Source organism: Hypanus sabinus, chromosome 17 (genome assembly GCF_030144855.1).
Source record: "Hypanus sabinus isolate sHypSab1 chromosome 17, sHypSab1.hap1, whole genome shotgun sequence".
NCBI lineage: Eukaryota > Metazoa > Chordata > Chondrichthyes > Myliobatiformes > Dasyatidae > Hypanus > Hypanus sabinus.
Genome location: NC_082722.1, coordinates 61,211,870 through 61,231,090, shown reverse-complemented (window position 1 = coordinate 61,231,090; position 19,221 = coordinate 61,211,870). Strand labels below are relative to the sequence as shown.

General features: G+C 36.2%; 1 protein-coding gene across 1 annotated transcript in view; it reads right to left on the bottom strand.

Annotated features, from left to right (window-relative positions):
• Positions 1 to 229: 229 nt before the first annotated feature.
• The window catches only part of usp10 (ubiquitin specific peptidase 10), a 57,952-nt gene continuing 38,960 nt past the window's right edge, over positions 230 to 19,221 (bottom strand). Inside the window, exons 10-14 of the mRNA XM_059993178.1 lie at positions 18,522 to 18,699; positions 15,583 to 15,748; positions 14,186 to 14,330; positions 11,089 to 11,154; positions 230 to 2,125 (exon numbers count right to left, since the gene is read on the bottom strand). Coding sequence (XP_059849161.1) covers positions 1,938 to 2,125; positions 11,089 to 11,154; positions 14,186 to 14,330; positions 15,583 to 15,748; positions 18,522 to 18,699 — 743 coding nt within the window. The 3' untranslated portion in view covers positions 230 to 1,937. The remainder of the gene's footprint in view (positions 2,126 to 11,088; positions 11,155 to 14,185; positions 14,331 to 15,582; positions 15,749 to 18,521; positions 18,700 to 19,221) is intronic.

Here is a 19,221-nt window from a genome sequence, read left to right as displayed (position 1 = left end):
TTCAGATTTATTATTAACCACACATTTCAACCCAAGGAAAGGTTTTAAAAAAGTTGCAAATGAATTTATTGTAACATTTGCAGGATTTAGGTGTTAAAATAGCAAGCACCAGGTACTGCAAATATGGAACTTTTTTTTAACCATCACTTGGATAAAAAGGACATTATATAAATGAGGACTTGAGCATAAAATATAGGGACCTTGGTAAAATAGATTAGACACTACAATGTTCCATAGTAATAGACTTTTATTCAAGGTAGTTTCTTCTGCAAGACAACAAATTGTAAGATCAAGTTCACAGAATCTAAAAGCAAATCATTTGGTTACCACGCAAGTATAGTTCTTAAAAAGCTCTGAAAATATCTCACGTTAAAATGTCAACCATGTTTGGTCATCTAAGAATGGATCTCATAGTAGTGGGGAAAGGTTTCAATAGGGAATGCACAAGTTAGAGATTCCAATGACTGAATACATAAAAAGGTCAGGAAAATAAATCTTTGCATATAGGAACTAAACATGTCTTTAAGCAAAACTTGCAGATACTTTATCAATCCCTGACAACCAAATATGGAAAAAGGTTTTAAAAAGAGACCAATCCCCAACACCAGTCACCTTCCACACCAAAAGAAAACCTGTATCCTCAATACTAATAACGAAGTACTTGCCATGGTCTAATGGCTCAGAAATTTAATTTCTTTCGGCAGTAAAATGAATCCAGTTCATTAAAAAATTAATTACATTTCAACTGTTAATCATGGAAAATATGGCAAAAATGAGGACTTTTAGGATAAGACAATTACTAGCTTATTGGACAGGTGGTAACAATTCACTGAACCAAACAAGCAGTCTATTTGACTGTCATGTGAGCATGTTGGTAAAGTTATAAAGCGGTTGTGCAGCAATCAACAGTGGAATGAGTTGCCAATTAACTGCAAGTTTGTAAGAATGTTATAATAAGCAAAAGAAAACTATTATTTCCTTAGAACCAGAACATTTCATAGGAAAATCTTTAGTTACAGCTCTGTGGCAAATCAAAATCCAAAGTTGACCCATTTGATGTTTCTGAAACAATAACTATCATATAATGCTAGAACTCAAGGTGTTGAAGTTCATCGCTTTCTGTATATCAATACAGAATAGTTGAAAAAGAGGAAGTTCTTAATTCAATGTTCCATTGTGACTGTGCACCCAATGCAGGTCCCAAAAGGTTATGTAAAGAGCTTGTGATGAATTTATTAACTAATGGGCAATAAAGCTCAATTTTTCTATAAATATCACTAAATTGTGTACAGTTCCATTTTAACAATTAGAGAAGAGCAAAACCACAGAAAGTAAACAAAGCCAGACTGAACTGTTAATGGAATTATATCAATCATTTTTTTTTTATCAAGTTTCAATTGTGTACACAGAAGCATAATTGCAATCAGAAGTCTTTGTAACTGCAGCAAAGTTACGATCACCCATCTACGGAGACTCAACATTTCAACCTCAAATGTGAATTTGCATGTAATTTTTAACATGCAATTTTAAGCTTTTTCATTAGCATTTTCTTTAAACTGTCAGCGTACTAATGCTACTCAACATCCAGTAATCACACACAAGTTTTTCTCATCAAAACACCAAAGCATTCAGTACAATGGAACACTTGTCCCTCCCCCAAAATCATGGGCTGAAGTGTTACCTATTAACAAAAGCAAAAAAAAACATCATCCGTGATTGAAATGAATGGAATTAAGTGTTATGAAAGATGTCACGTATAGACATAAATCTACAAGATTTGCTGCTGGTGCACATCTCAAAAGTTTTTCCCAATTAAATGCTTTAATCTGAAATTTCTGGAAGTGGATTTGGAAAGTTGCAATGAGGGAGGGGAGGGTTTTTATCTGTCACTTGGTGCTCTGGGAAGCAAGATGCTGGAGCAACACAGCAGTGACAGTTCACAGCAGATCAACACGGCGGTAGTACAGGAGGTAGGCTGTACGTTCAGGAGAGGGCTTCACAACCTGGTACTGATTTATCACTTTAACTATCTGGTCATCAATGCGTAGCCAGCCATTCAGACCAATGTGGAAGACATCGGTAGTGTAATGTCCACCAGTTGCACTGTTTCCATGGTGATAGACAACTGAAAAAGAAAGAAAAACTGTGAGATACTAAAGCCAATATGACAGCCTTTTATGTAACTTTCAACAAAACAACAGTAAATAACCTTTTGCTGATATTTCTATCTTTCACAAACAGTAAATGACTTTCTTTTATGTAAGTGGTAGAAAAACCCACCGTAATGAGCATAATTAATTTTGGTTATAGCTCAGGTAAGTAGCTATAGACAAGAATCCCAGATGTTCAGGTAGTAATAGAAATAAATTATATTTAAACAAAGGGGAGAAAATTCCTACCATTAGTACATAATTTAGAAGCGTCACTGAAGAATGCCCTCACATCTGTAATGCATTGGTTTGGGGCATATGTTTGTTGTCAGATCTCTGAGCCCAAAATATATTAATTCAAGCCAATTAGTTGTGAGATAAAAAAAGATGTAAATTATACTAAGAATGGTTAATAAAAATATTGGTTAAATATTGTTAATAAAAGTGAAAAATTTTAAGATCTTATTCAATCACTTGTTAAATGCTAGTTTTGGTCCAGATAGTTGATTGTACTCAAAGATACATTTGTACAGCATTTTACCCAGCATTTCAAGTGCATTTTGTAAACTGAAGATATTGCAATGGCTAATTCAAAAACCAAAAATGAAATTATATTGAGCTTTTTAATTTTTGAAGCAATTATTTCATAACAAAAATATCCTAGGTGACCCAACCAGAATTAATTAGATTATTTCAATGTTTGTACACTTAGTTAGGTTTGACCTGCGGTGGATAAGATTTACCCTGGCTAGAGAGCATCAACAGTCTGTCTGTGCATTTACTTTACAAACTGCTGTAACTAAAGGAATTTAATGGCAACCAGTGTGCTGGTATTACCCATGTCCAAACCACCTTGCAGACAGTTTGCATGTTGGATCACCATATTTAAAGACAGACATACAAACACTTTAAAATTATGTACTAACTTTCCCGCAAAGTTTGATTAACCTTTATGCTCAAAACAGAAGGCACCTCAATATAATTTGTAAATGCTCCAAAAAAATAGCCAACCTCTCTTCTAATACCATTCTATTAGATAGAAAAGTCTTCAAAAAAAAGAGACAAACCACAAAAGGAATAGAAGAAACAAAATAACGCAGCACAGCATGGTAAAAAGTAATTCAAATTACTTTGAAGAGGAATCAAAGTTCTGTTATTGCAAAAACAAATGTAACATGGTTATAGTTTTCACTTTTTACTTTCATAAATAATATGGATTTATGAAGTTATCTAGTGGTTGAGATCAATACAAAGACCAAATAGACCACTGACTCACCCCAGAAGCTGTCACTGATTTGCAGTCATGACAATTCCATAGCAACCAGCTGCTATGACGCACATGCAAGATAGAGTTCTGTACTAAAGTACAGTACTGTTTCTTTCCCTGCGGTTTGCAGTGTTTACAGGACACTTTATCCCTTATTATAAAATTGTAGTAAGATTCCACGTACACCAAAAAAGACATTTAAACGTAAAAAACACCTTTTAATCAGATTTTGATTCAAATATTTTTGCTTCTAAATATATTCAGCCAAATCCACAATTTAACAATAAAAAGTTGTTTGCAAATTCCACTAAGCCACTGCATGCAAGTACTAAAATGGAGCTAAATAATCTGAATAAAGCGTCCTTTATTCACTAAATTTTCTAAACATTTACCACCGCAAGGGGCAACTCACACAATTCAAGTACATTTCCCCTTTCCTTCCATCCCTTCTACAGTACATACACCAATCATATAACAATGTCTTTATCAACCTGTCATCCATACAGGTTGACCTCCTTACTCTTCAGCCTTAACTACAACTTACAATATGTACAGTTTAAAACTTCCTAATTTTAGACTGTCGAACTGAAAGCTGATTTGCTTTTCTGATCAATAGATGCTGCCCAATCAGCTAAACATTTTCATAATTTTCTGTTCCCATCCCTCCCCCACATTTCATTAAGTAGCAACATGGAACAATTTTTGCAGAATTAAAGGATATTACCATCGGGCTTATGACAAAGTAACTGAACAAAATGGGGCATTCTACATTACGGTCCAATAATTACTTCAGGACAAATGCTTGATGAGTGCCATGGGTAATGATTTTTTTCTTAATATCACTGTAGGAGTTTTCAAGGTGCAAGAAATCCATCTAAACACAGATTGATTTTTTTTTTTTACACACACAAAACTAATAAGCCAATTAAAAGTTGGCACTACTCTATTGAAAACCAAATCCCAGCAAAATTCACCTTGGCGAAAGCTAAAGCAGCAAGCAAGCCAATTAATAGAAAGCAGGTTGAAAATTACAGTAATTTTACATGAATGTAAAATTTAGTTTTAATTGGCTTTATTTTAGTTTTTAAAATTTTAGAGATGCAACCAGAATAGGCTCTCCAAGCTATGTTGCGATTTAACCCTAGCCTAACCATGAGACAACTTAAAATAACCAATCAACTAATACACCTTCATTGTAGGAAACTGGAGCACCTGGAGGAAACTCACACATACACGGTGAGAATGTACTTAGTACAGATCACGTTGGAACAGAAATGTGAAGTCCAATACCTCAAGCTCTAATAGCATTTTGCTAACAGCTACACCAAGATGGTGTCCTACAGGATGCATTCTCTTCTCACTGTTGCCATCAGAAAGGTGACAAAGAAGCTTCAGGACTCACACCACCAGGTCCAGGACACACCAAGCTCTTGAACTAGGAGGGATAACTTCACTCAGCTTGTCCCATCACTGAACTGTTCCCACAATCTATGGGCTCACTTTCAAGGACCCTTCATCTCATATTCTCGATATTTATTATTATTTCTTACTTTTTGTATTTGCACAATTTACTGTCTTCTGCACATTGGTTGTCTGCCTTGTTGTTGTGGTCTTTTACTGATTATATTATGGCTAGTGGATTTACTGTGTACTCCAGCAAGAAAACGAATCACAGCATTGTATATGATGACATATTTGTACTTAGTATTTACTTTGAATTTTGTTTATTTGCAAAGGTTTATTTTTAACTTCAATTAACTGCTTGCAATTTACAATTTCCATTAAGAACTGAAGGCTGGTTCTTGTTTGAAGTATCTAGTATATTAACATAACTTCAGAATACTCTAGGTGGATGTTAGCAGTTTTCATCTTACCAATGACATCATTTAAGGGATAACAGAACCAGAGATTTTTATATGTAAGAATCTGAGCGAAATATTTACATATGATCAACTCATGCAATGATGTTTAAAATCCTTTGTTACATGAAGTCAAATGCTTATGAAGAGAAATTTCTTGAATTCATAATAAATTCTAAATTTTACCTCAACACATACAATTTGCTTCTCCATTTTGATACAACCTCTTCCCAATAAAGATAACAAGATACAGCACACAAAGCTGCCAACATTTTGCAATCTATAATGGTAATACTATATGCATATTATTATGTTCCAGAAAACATGCCCATTCTGGGCCAAAAATGGTACCAGGATCACACTTGCTTATTTAAAATAGTGGAAAACTCCCAAATTCATTGTAGAATGAATCTAACATTGTTAATAAAATTTATCTGATTTATTATAACTCTGCATAAGTCATTCAAATTGACAATGCAATTTTGAGAAATTACACATGACCATGTCTTTCAGATTTAAAACATGAAAGATATACCTGTACTTCAGCATGAGTATTAAGCATTCTGTAATGCAGTTTGCTGCTGCATGTAAAACTTTTACAGAAGTTGCAATACTGAAAATTTTCAGCAACTTTCAAACCGATTGTTAAGATTCAATCAAAAATATTGAATATACGTTTAACTAAAAGTCAAGTTACATTAAATCTTAAAATGGAAATGATGAGACAGCAACACACACAAAATGCTGGGAGAACTCAGCAGGCCAGGCAGCATCTATGGAAAAGACTAAAGTCCTAATGAAGGATTTCAGCTCAAAACTTCACTAATCTTTTCAATAGGTGCTGCCTGACCTGCTGAGTTTCTCCAGCATTTTGTGTATGTTGCTTGGATTTCCAGCACCTGCAGATCTTCTCTTGTTTATGATGAGACAGAGTCTCTTTTTTTCTTAAATCCAGATAGAGTTAATATTATAAGATCTTCAGTTAGAGTCACAGTCATGGAAAAGTATAGCACAGAAACAGGCTTTTCAGCCCATCTAGTCAACACCAAACTACTTAAACTGCCTACTCCCACTGATCTGCACTGGGACCATATTCTTCCATAACCCTACCAACCATGTACCAATCCAAGCTTCTCATGCTGACAGCTTATTCCACAGTCTCACAATGTTCTGGAGAAATAGCTTCCCCTCACGTTCCCCAGAAGCTTTTCACCTTTTACCCTTAACCCATGCCCTCTGGACCCCAGTGGAAAAAGTCTGCTTTCATTTACCCTATCTATACCCCTCATAATTTTGTATACAGGTTTACACCGCTATCCAAAGGTAGAGCATTCCTATGAAACCTTTTGTAAGCCGAAATGTCATAAAGCGAAGAAACAATTACTATTAACTTATATGGGAAAAATTTCTGTGTTCTCAGACCCAAAAAATAACCTACCAAATCATACCAAATAACACATAAAACCTAAAATAACACGAACATATAGTACAAGCAGGAATTATATGATAAATGTACAGCCTATATAAAGTAGAAATATTGTATGTATGGTACAATTTCGCTTATCAGAATCGGGAAGTCAGCAAGCTAAAGTCGATTTGGAGAGGGAAAAAAAAAATCGGCACGTACACACACAACTGCCTGCACAGGGCTTCGTGGTCATGGTAGTCGTTCTCAGGGCATGTATAAAGCAGGGGTCTTTTTCGTAAAAGCAAAAACAGGTACTAATGTAGGTTTTTTGTAACAGCAAGCTGTCGTAAAGTGAACGTTTGAAAAACGGGGGCCACCTGTACCTCTATCAAATCTCCTTTCCACCTACATTCCAAGGAAAAAGTCTTAGCCTATTCAATTATTCCTTATAACTCAGGTCCCCCAGATCCAGCAACATCCTTATAAATTTTCTCTGTACTCTTTCAACCTTTTTTCCTGTGGTTAAGTGACTAAAAGTACACACAAGAATGCAAATTAGAGTTCACCAACATCTTGTACAACTTCAATATCCCATCTCCTGTACTCAATACTTTGCCATATCAAAGTCAATATACTAAAAGCTTTCTTTACACCCCTATCTATGACTCCACTTTCAACGAATTATGGAGTTGTATTCCCATATCCCTTTGTTCTACTATACTTCTCAGAGCCCAAGTGTTCACTTTATACTTCTCAGAACCCAACTGTTCACTGTGTAAGACCTACCATGGAAGTTAATAACTCATCTCCTTCTACCTCAGGCTAAGAACTTATCACTCCAGATGAGTTATTAACTCCAAACTTTCTGCATAATCACTCAAAGAGTTGATATGCATGTGCATGTAATGGGAGCTGTATAACTCGTCTCCTTCTGCCTTAGGCCACGAACTTATCAATTGCCCTTGCTTCTGGAGGTCCAAGATCCATATGCTCCACGACCGCTGGACTAAGCGTGTAAATGTAGGAGGGGACTATGTCGAAAAATAAAGGTGTTAGGTTTTCTAAAATTGACTCCTTCTATCTTAGGCCACAAACTTATCAATCACCCCTCTTAATAGCACAATTAATTTCCATAAGCTGTGGAGTGGTGATTGGCAAGAAAATGTAAATTTTCATATTAACATTTGAAATTAATGCCTCTTCAACAAACCTAAGTCACTGGAAATTAAAAATATTCATAAAATCCCATTATAACACTGTTGGCAAGGCATCAACATTTTTTTGGTTCTCTTCATTCCAAATGGATACTTTATCATTTCAACTCTCATTCCAGTTCATCTCCTGCCTTCCCAGAATTTTTTCCACCATGTGCACTAGTCACATCTTTTATATACACTCAGATCCCATATAACTCTAGCCGGCATAGTACTGATTTGTTACAACACGGTTATTCGATTATAAAAAATGAATACAAGATAAAAGGATAATTTGTGGACAAACAGACTTATTTTGGAAAAGAATGGCTTTTTGTACTTTCATTTCTTGATTCTGGGTTCAAGGCTGCAAAGGACTGGTTAACTCTCTTGCTAGAGGGCAATGACAAAAGTAACCAAGTTCAAGCCTATGTTTGTGCATCACTCTGAAACAAGCAATGAAGGCATTCTAAAGTTAAATCTACCAGTGACCTGGAAATCAAACAAGAAAGCCTGGGTGATGATTGATATTTTCGAAAACTGGTTTGTTTCACAATTTGTCCAACTGTGAAGCAGTATTGTGAAGAGCATGACCCTGAACCCAAAAGCATCCTTGGTGCTTGATAATGCACCAGGCCACCATGAGAATCTGACACACTTCAGACTTGGATTCCTGTAAAACTAGTTTTACCTTCTACCCAACACCAGTCCATTACTCAGATTCTGATAAGGGATCTTTGATCCGAAATGGTAACACAATTTCTCTCTCCACAGATGTTTCCTGATGTGCAGAGTATTCCAGCATTTTCTGTGTTTCTCTCCCAAGAAGCACATCACCTACATGTAAAATGCTAACACCCTGTCGGTTACACAGTGCCTGTAACCAGTCTTATCAAGAGAATGCACTGCAGTTGCTCATCAAGGTTACTCCTTCTGGAACTCATAACTTCTTCAAGAAACAAGGCTTCCAGGAACACAAGAAAACTACTATTTGTAGGCTCTCCTCCAGTGACACACCACCCTACTTATAACTATTGTCACTGGTTTTAGATCCCAGAACTTCCTTAATAAACAGTAGTTTGGGAGTAGCTGCAGCACATAAAATGCTGTAGCTCAAGGCAGCATAGCATTCACATCTATCTTCACAAAAGCAATTTAATATCAGCTTTTAATGCTAGCTTTGTCAACAAACCCTGCGACCCCCAAAGTGGGTGTGGGGGGGGGGGGAATCCCTGTATAAATTCCAACAGTGCTTCAGCATTTCTTCAACACGCTGCTACCACCCAGCTTTCACCCAGGTCAGCAGAGGTCCAAGAAGGCTACTGGCAGTAACAGCTGAGATAGGTGGTTCATTAAGTACCCAGCAAAGGGAGATGAATGCTTTTGAACTGCTGAAATTTCAGTATTAAATTTTTAGATTCTCATACTTTACATTTTTTTCTGCCTTTGGGCCATAGCATGTAATTCACAAATAAAAATTCTCAGTTAAATTGATCAAAATCCCTGGATGTAACACCCATTTATGTGAACAAAGGGTTGGGGCTGAATGCTTTTACAATGCACTGTATACAGTACTTAATTTTCACCCTTCCTTAAGAAAAGGGACCAATACTGCACAAAAAACTCCAAACATGGTCTTAAACCCACAGCTCTGTCCTATATTCTTGAAAGACTAAAGGTAATTGATTAAGGAATTTAGATATGCTAATTCATTAAGGGGTTGGGGGAGGGAGAGTCGGAAAAGGCCATCTATTTTCTGATTTAGACTTGTCAGGTTAAGGTATACAAGACATTTCAAACTTTATAGGATGCCTACAGAATGTCTCAAATTTATACTAGATTACAAGCAAACAAAACTTAACAGTTTAGACAGAATGAAGTAGCAACACAAATCAGCTATGTACCTGCAAACCCATACAATTTTCAGACTGCTTCCCTTGCATACTTGGTAAATTAAGGATGGATTTATATTAAACTTTAACAGGAGCGAACAAGACAATGTGTGCAACTTCCATGATGTAAGAGCATCTGCCATCTAACCATAACCAAGAAACATCATAGATTTGATACATGCTGAACATTTCAGCTAACAATTTCTACACCCGGACTGAAAGTGGAAGGACAAAATATCAACATCCAGCCTCTAAAATGTGCAAACGATAGCTCAAGATAAGTTGTTAACATCAAGTCCCAAGTCCTTAGTACTGGAATGTACACCAACTACTTACAGCTGTTACTTTAAATGCTAGGTTTGCTGTTTTAAATTTGACAGGATATTATACTCCAGGTGATGTACTTGGAATCTTTTCAACAGGGCTTCAAAAATAAGGTCCCATCACAAAAAAAGTTACAAGTTGGTATTTTCAAATGGTCTTATCACCTAAGGCAGTCCAATCCCATTTTATTTTTAAACTTCAGTAAAGAGGAAGTCATTCAAGCTTATTGTATCCTCACATCATCTCTCAGAACTGCAAGTTAATACAGTCGGCCCTCCTTATCCAGGGGTTCCTCATGCACGGATTCAACCAAATACAGATTGGGAAAAACTGGAAGTTCTCTCTCCAGCACTCATTGAGCATTGTTTGCCTCGCGTTTTGTTCATTTGCTACTTGTGTTGTGAGCGAGAGGAAGGAGTTTAAAGCTAGTGAGGGATGGTTGACTGGCTAGCTATGTAAAGCACTACAGCCTCAAGAACTTAAAGACCATGGGAGAATTGGGATTGGCTGATGCTGAGGCAGCATCAGCATTCCCAGAAGAGCTACGATGGTTGCATCTGTACTGAACATGTACAGACTTTTTTCTTGTCGTTATTCCCTAAACGTTACAGTATAATAACTAATTACATTATATTAGTTATTATAAGTAATCTAGAGATGATTTAAAGTATACAGGAGGATGTGCGTAGGTTATATGCAAATACTATGCCATTTTATATAAGGGACTTGAGCATTTGCATTTTTTGGAACCAATCCCTCGTGGATAAGGAGGGCCAACTGTATATCTGATGAATCTTCCTTTTTAAAACTCAAAACCATTATTTTATCTAAACAGTATTCTAATCTAAACCAGACAAGTAACACAAAGTGAACAAGCACTACCAGGAACTTGGCACTAATTGAATACCATAGCTTCATTATTTCTTTTAAAATACTTACAATGATCACTACAAATGCAAAAGCGAAGGAATGGGCAATTTTAATAAATTACATACCTGCAAAGAGCCTATAGGTTCTTTGGACTTTGGAAATCTTACTCTTCACACCAGGGGAAAGGAGATCTACAAGGAAAGCAATAGTTTTAGTAAAATGATACTTTACTAGTTTCACAGCAACCCAATTTTTAATATAAAGGATATTATGGAAAAGGCCATGCAATGGGGTAAATTCAGCTGGGTATCAAAACATGTAGACTATCACTTCATGAAAGTTGATATCACTAAGGATACCCCTTCAAGTGCTTACTTAATAAAGTGTCAATACAAATAAACATTGGAAGATGTAGATTTATATCTCAATGGAGTAACCTCCGCTTCACAAATTAACAAAAAAAAATTCAGTGGGCTTTAAGAACAGCTAACTATAGAGCTAGAAAACCACAATGGCAAATCTTTTAGTTATGGTGAGGTCTCAAAAGTTTATTCAATGCACAAAAGAATAACATTAAAAAAAATACTTTAATTGTAATCATCACAATACCAGTAAAAATGCACCCTTTCTGTTCATTTATGTTGTTATATGCTCTGGCCTATTTGTGACTTCAGAATCACTCCAATAGCTGATTCTTAAAGCATCCTCACATATATCTGGGGACGGGTGTTTATTAAGACTAGTATGAAGAGTCAAATATAGTCACACAGACATTACAGCAGAATTCCCCATCACACACAAGTACATCTGGTCCCACTGACAGGACCGATATACCAGAGGGAAAAAGCCTAACATACAATCATGAAGGAATAGTTCTTGGAATCCTCAACATGGACGATAGAGGGCATGAAGTCTCATGGCTTTAGGACAAATACAAGTGAGGAAAACTCTTCCTGATTATCTATATACCATCCTCCTCCTGTTACGAAACAGCGCCTTTGTGGATAAACACCTGGAAAGCATGCCAGAAGTAGGAAAAGGGCAATGTACGCCAGTTGAGGGATTTCAACTTCACCAAGAGTGGGTTGGTAGCATCAACAGTCAAGCCAGCCAAACCCTGCAGGACAAAGCTACCAGACTGAGTCTGTGGCAAAAATAAGCAAACCAATGCAAGGGATAAATGTACTTTAATTTCTCCTCACTAATCCACCTGTGGCAGATGTATCGGCCCATGATGACTTCGTTAGAAGTGACTACTGCACTGTCCTTGTAGAGACAATAATCTATCTTCACAGCCCAGTCACCACCATGTTCAATGGGCATCAATAACACATAACCCATTAGCAGGAACCGTAACCAGTACCACCACAATCTGCAATCTTGGGGCCCCGCATTGCTCATTGTACCACCATTAACATGCCCAGCAGTTCAAATGGGCATGCCAGGGGCAATAGCAAGCATATCTAAAAAATTATGAGTTATTAGCCTGGCACAGATGCAATGCACGCTAAATACAAGCAGTAGGCAAGACCAGGAGATTTCACAAGCAAATGATTACATCAAAACTTAGCAGTCCTGGTTGTGATTGCATGGGAAATTGAAAACCTTACAGGATGTGGCACCTCCAAGAATATTCTTCCTGTTGTCGAAGAGAGGGGGTTGTGGGGATATTCTTAGAGCTTCTGAACATTATTTGCTTGATTACCAAAGACCATTTATGACTAAATGAAATAAACCTGCAGGGCTTCAATCAGTTTAGTATAAACTGAAATCAACAGATGTCAAAAGGAACTCTTCAATGGCTTAAGTTATACCACGTAGAAATTAAGATGACTGATACTGCAGTGCAAGTGCTCTTGGCCTAACTATTTTTGGCTTTTTCGTCAATGATGTTCATTCCATCATATGGTCAGAGGAGGGATGTTCACTGATGACTCCACAATTCTATTCACAATTTCTCAACAACTGAAGCACTCAATACCTGCATTCAGCAGGACCAAGACAACTATCAGGCATAAGCTGAATTAGCAGCAAGTAACGGAAGTGGTGACCGATGACCATCTCCAAAAAGACAGTTTAACCATTTTCTCTTGATATTCATTGGCATTACTATGGTCAAATGCTCACCAGCAACACAAGGCAGTCACTAATGAAAAGAAATTTATTAAACCCAAGCACCCTGAAGCAAGTGACTTGTCCCCCAGTCACCTCAAACCCTTGCCACCAATTTTAAAGAAATGTAATGTAACTCTCCACTTGCCTGAAGGCAGCACCAACTTAAGCTCAATACCATGACTTACAAAAATGCAACTGTTCCAAGGCAACATTTACAAAGACCTTAAATTAAATTTAAGTATATTTTAAATATTGATCAATCTGGAGCAAATAATTTAAAATATACAGATTACTTCCCAGTCTCCCCATATCCTAGCCAAAATTTAGATCATCTTTATCTCCATTTAATGATCTAAATGAAACAATTTAGTCTAATTCTTATATTCATTGTAGTTATGTTGTTTTCCTTACCTCCCAAGGGTCTCCCATCTACATTACTCAAGCAGACATCAGCAAAGGAAGTGCAGCAATCAGAGTTCACATTTCAAAAAAATCAGTAACTTAAGTGAGAATCAGAGTGTAATATGTGACTGGGACACTGAAAGGAGCTAACTCTTATGATGAAGCTAGAGTGAATTCTCTTTTCTGGCTCTGTATTGAACCGTTTATTTAATAAATGCATTGTCAGATTAATGTCATAATAGAAATCAAGCACTTTGTGAAATAATAAGTTTAGTCTGTGGTCACCTCCAGCTACATAATGAAGCATTAATTCACTGTTAAATTAACAGACTGTTAAAACCTGTGTACTCCACTGTTTCCTCCAAGCTGCCCGCGTGTGTGGCCGCACAGTAACCAAGATGTTTCTGCATACATAGCATTTGTTACCACACAACTGGAATTTTCTTTTCTATAATGTTTCATTAAGGTACCGCGCAGTTTTCAGCCTGTGAAAAAAATTTCAGCTCAATGGTTGGTCCATGTAGCTGTTAAAACAATTAGAGGGAACATTGAATTCCCTCTTGCACAAAACTGCTGCTTTGGTGAAGCCCAAAATAAAACTGGCAAATGTTTGGGGACCTTTCTCCACATACTAAAATTTTAGCATTCAACGGCAGAATAGAGAATCAACTTTTTATGTTTATTGTATGTTAACACTACACTTACCTTTACTTATTTCAAGATCAATAGGGTAATCAATATTCTTGATTGGTTTCTGGCAACCCCCAGTCTTTTCATAAACAAAGCGCTTAAGATGCAGGACAAGGACAGGAGGCAATTCTTCCAAGGTAACACGACGACATATCTCAACCTGAAAAATCAAATGGAAATCAAATTACATCAGCTGCAAAAGCAAGTTAGGAATGAGTATGACTGAATTAATATTCACAAAATACTATACTGTACATTCATCAGGGTATTGGATCGATTTACATTCCTTACTGTCAAATCTACTTTATAAGCTTATTGTATCCTGTGAAATGATGCCACTCCAATGCAAAACCACCAACACATTTTTCCTAACTGGTGCAAAATACAGAGTCACATCTACAGCTTGATGTTCGCAATTGAAAAGATATTTCAATCTCTCTGTAAGGTATGCATAACTGAAATGAACCCTCTCAATGAAAGGGAAAGAACAAAACAACAAATTCACAATGCTGCTTTTTCCACAATTTCCAGCAGCATCAAATCAGTCAGAAACCTTAACACCAGAACTCAATACTCCTGTTGTTCTACACTCCACTGCTGACAAAAAAGGCCAGAAGCATTCAGTACAAATCGAAAATGATGGTTGACCCAACACACTGACATCTTGATAGCAAGTTGGTTTTTCTCTATGCAACACAGGGAGATGTGTTACAAATTAGGGGAAGTGGACATTGGGGAAAAGATGGCTATCAAACCAGGATAGGGAAGAAAAATACTTTCAGTTGCTTCACTTAACACCCATAATCAATTCTGCATGCTCTTCCATTTTGCATGAGCTTTACCTCTTATCTACACCTGCGTACTCTTATCTTCCCATGTCCATTATCTATATTAATTGCAAATGGTTACATATCTGCAGATTTCCCTGAAAGTCATCCATCTTTCTGATTTGGAAACTTATCAGAAAATCTTTATTGCTGCTGGCAATCAATACTGAACCTTCATGTCACAAGAAGGAATTTAAAGAAACCAAAATGGTCTACACAAAATTGGTGATGTTTCTACGCTCACAATAATATGTAGGCAGTTCCCTATGGCATTTTAAATGGTTTGATATTAAAGTGACTAAATGTGTAGGTTAATATTTTTTTAAATGCTGGCAATTTTGCCATAGGGTATACCGCTGAAGAACGCACTTACATACACATAATTGAAGAGTGTGTGTGCGTGTTTGCACGCACATACAAGTAAAACAAATTCTAATATTTTAAGATTTAATGCTTGTAATTCAGAAATACACTGTTTTAATGCTCTGGTATTAGCATACACAATAAAGCTTACTTTAAATAAAAATGTAATTAACAAATAGTTTCTACTTGTATTTGAAATCCATTTTATTTACTGGCACATACTTCTTGCTTGGTTTTAGTGGTGTATCCCTGAACAGACTCCCTGGCCACCAAAATTTCCAGAGCATCCTGAACTGTACGAATCTTCTCAGACTGTATATCAAGCTGCAGTGAGAAGAATAGCTGGAGGGTGGCAGATTCCTTGGAGCTTTGCTGGTAAACGACGGACCTAAGGAAAATATAAAACAGTTGAGGTATTTTTGAATGCCTTAAATATCTAGTAGCAGATTTGTAATAATGCTAAATATTTGTTTAATTGGGAAAAAGTGAACAACTCACTTGTGGAACTGCATTCCTGTCATTCCAGCTAATTATGGCCTATAACAATCACTCATTTTCATTGGCCGATTAACAACCAGATACTTTCAATGATAAAGTGGATGACTAACAGAATCATGCAACACAAAAACAGTGCCAGTTCTCAGAAAGATTTCTAAATTAGCTCCAGTTCAACCCTATTTCTCACAAATCAGCAAATGTCTCCATCTGAGAATACATTTTAATCCTATGTTAGGTTCAAAGAGCAAATTCAATATTTATTTATTTCTAACCAATTTTGACCATAATACATCTAATTTTTCTGAAGCACCCTTAGTACATTTGTATATATTCATGCAGTGGCAAAAACAGAATCCATTACTGGCTCTACCCTAGTGTGAAATAGATAGATAAGAACAGAAGAGGGCGGATGTGCCTTCATTCAGCACGTCCACAATGGAGTTGGGAATAGAGACAGTGTCAATTTACAGGACTAGAGACCTAGCATAATAATTCAGAAGTATAAAGAATCCGACATCACAGCAATCGGGGAATTGAAATTATTCAAACATTGAGAAAGAGAGAGAGAAAGAAAAAAAAAAATCGCACAGAGATGTCTAGTAAAAGAAATACTTATAATATAGGTACTGAGCTACTACCAACTTTTTCAGAACAGCAACTGGCCGTTCTTAGTTGTTATACAGTAATTATACTCGACTCCAGTTCCATATACAAGTGGTTAACTCTGAAAGGTATTCAAAAAGTCTAGCAAAATCTACGGCATCAAAACATAACATCAATACTAAGAATAAATTCAGACTAAACACTCAGAATTCACCCAAGACTGAATGATAGGCTGAAACTCAATTCAGTCACCTCTACAAATATCCTTTGAATGAACACGAGAATATTCATACTTTTGAGAAATTAGAAACAGCTCAAAAGTTCTGCTCAGAGAAACAAATCCTTCAGTCAATAACCATCCATTCTACAACCACTCCTGGATAGGTCTTGCTCTACTCAGCGACAGATTCAAAGTCTTGAATATCTGTATATCTCCCATTTGTAAATCTTGCCCTGCTTGTGTTTTCATAACTGTTGTAGATAAACTCATAGCTTTTTTTATTAGGGGAGAGAACAAAATTATGGTCTGCATCATGTAACATGTATCAATTTGCTCAAATTTACACTTTACTGTGGAACACCTGTTCATCTTAAATCACCCATGCCTATATCTAAAATGTCAGTAGCTTCTTTTGAGATTTTCTCTTTAATCTACAAGGAGAATTTACTACAACAGTGATGAGATATTTCTGCACATTGAGTCAGTTTCAGTCACCCAAATGAGGTAGCCTGATTTAATTAGCATTAACAATTCTTTTGTTTTAAATTAGTCAAGCTCGTAAATTAATTTAGGCAACCCCACAGATGTAATACTTTAAAAATCATTTGTGTGAACCTTGAATCTGAATGTACAGCACAAAGGCATACGATTTAACATGTAGTGAGTGCACCTGATCTTTCCACCAGTTATCCACAAATTTCCCTCAAACGCAAAAATATCTCTTGGCCGGAAACATTGACCGTACTTCTTTCTATAGATGCTGCCTGGCCTGCTGCATTCCTCCAGCATTTTGTGTGTTGTTTGAATTTCCAGCTTCTGCAGATTTCCCTTTGTTCCTATTCTTTATCACCTCTCATCCCTTAAAACCTTAATATATTACATTACACAATTGCAATTAAACGTGCTCTCATGCCCCACTTCTTCAACTATTCAAGGAACAAAATGGAAGGATGTAATTAAACTTCAGAGTGATTATAAATCTAAATTTTTATTGCAAATCCAGAAGGGGTCAATAATGTACAGCTATGAATATATTCAAATCTTAGATGTAGGGAGAGAACAAGAAGTACTTGATTTGAACATAATTGTTCAAAATTAAATACCTCTTGTCTTTTCACTCAGCTCCAGATGGAAGTCTCAATTAAGCAACATCAAATTTTATTCACCAACCCATACTGCAGGAAATATGGTAATTCAATAAATTTGACATCCATTTTCTGAAATAAATCAGTATGTGCAAATCCAATTTTTAAAGAACAAGAACTAAGGTTCCTTTTGCTACCAACACATTACCCCTTTAAAAATATTTTCAAATGATAAAAGAGAAGCACATTTAAAATTATTGATAGAAATCGATCTATTTCTCAATTGATGATTGATCATTTCACAAATGAGGTGATGTCCATTGTGAATAGCTCAAAATTTGGTCTATACTGAAGCAAATGTGGTCAGCTTTTCTTTTCACCTATTACAGCATTGAGTACACGAAGCATTTTTCATTACCCATTTCTGGAACCTCAGTGCTGACCAATGTACTGCACTCCTCTTTACTTTGGCAAACACTTAGTCAAAGGATAATAAACTCCTAACTTTGCATACTAGCCTTTTCATTCAATAGTTGGCAGAGATGTACTAAATTGGATTAGTTTCAGCAACATAAAATGGTGAGAGCAGCAGTAAGTGAGCCCCATAAAATAAATGTTTTCAAATACAAACTCTCCAAGCAAAACAAATCAAGTGTCTGTACTCCAAGGGGGCATGGAAAATAGAAGTTTCCTATATGTTTAATAAAATTAAATAGTTTTGTCAATAATAAAAAAAAACAATGAAAATTAATTACCTTATGTGCCCTCCAAATACGTCAGTGATGGGAGTCCGAATAAAGTCAGCTTGGCGTGTGACAGACGTTTTATTTCTGGGACCTACTTGCTCCCATTCATCTTCACTACCTTCACCTTGCTCCTCCTGATCTTCTTCAGCACCTTTTTGCGATTCAGGTCCATTTGAAACTGTATATTCTATACATTTTTAAATAAAATACTTAAAGATAAGCTTTGCCAGTTTTTCCACCTATGCAGAGTCTAAGGAAATATCTAGTCCAAGGTTCTGCTCATCACAGACATTCAGGTGCACAATTATTTTTATATACACATTTGTATATTATACTAAGTTGCACGCAAGTCTGATGCTTAATTACTTATCATAATAAAAACGTTACTGGATATGAAATCTGAAAAAGCGGCACTTCTCTATCATGATTCCGCATAAAAAAAACCTTCAACTAAAATTGACATATTTGAAGCATATGTGTTTTGAGGCCATTCACAGCCTACATCTACTTTACCATTCAAACAAGATCATGGCTGATACTTGACCCTACCTTTCTGTACCTGCCGTAACCATACTATTTTCAAAAACTATCTTGAAATTTTCATAAACGTTAAGGACTGAAGAGTCTACTTGTTTAATCAAAAGTCAAATGTACAACTTGTTGCTGCAATGTAAGCATTTCATTAAGGTTTCAATCCTATTAATCAAGA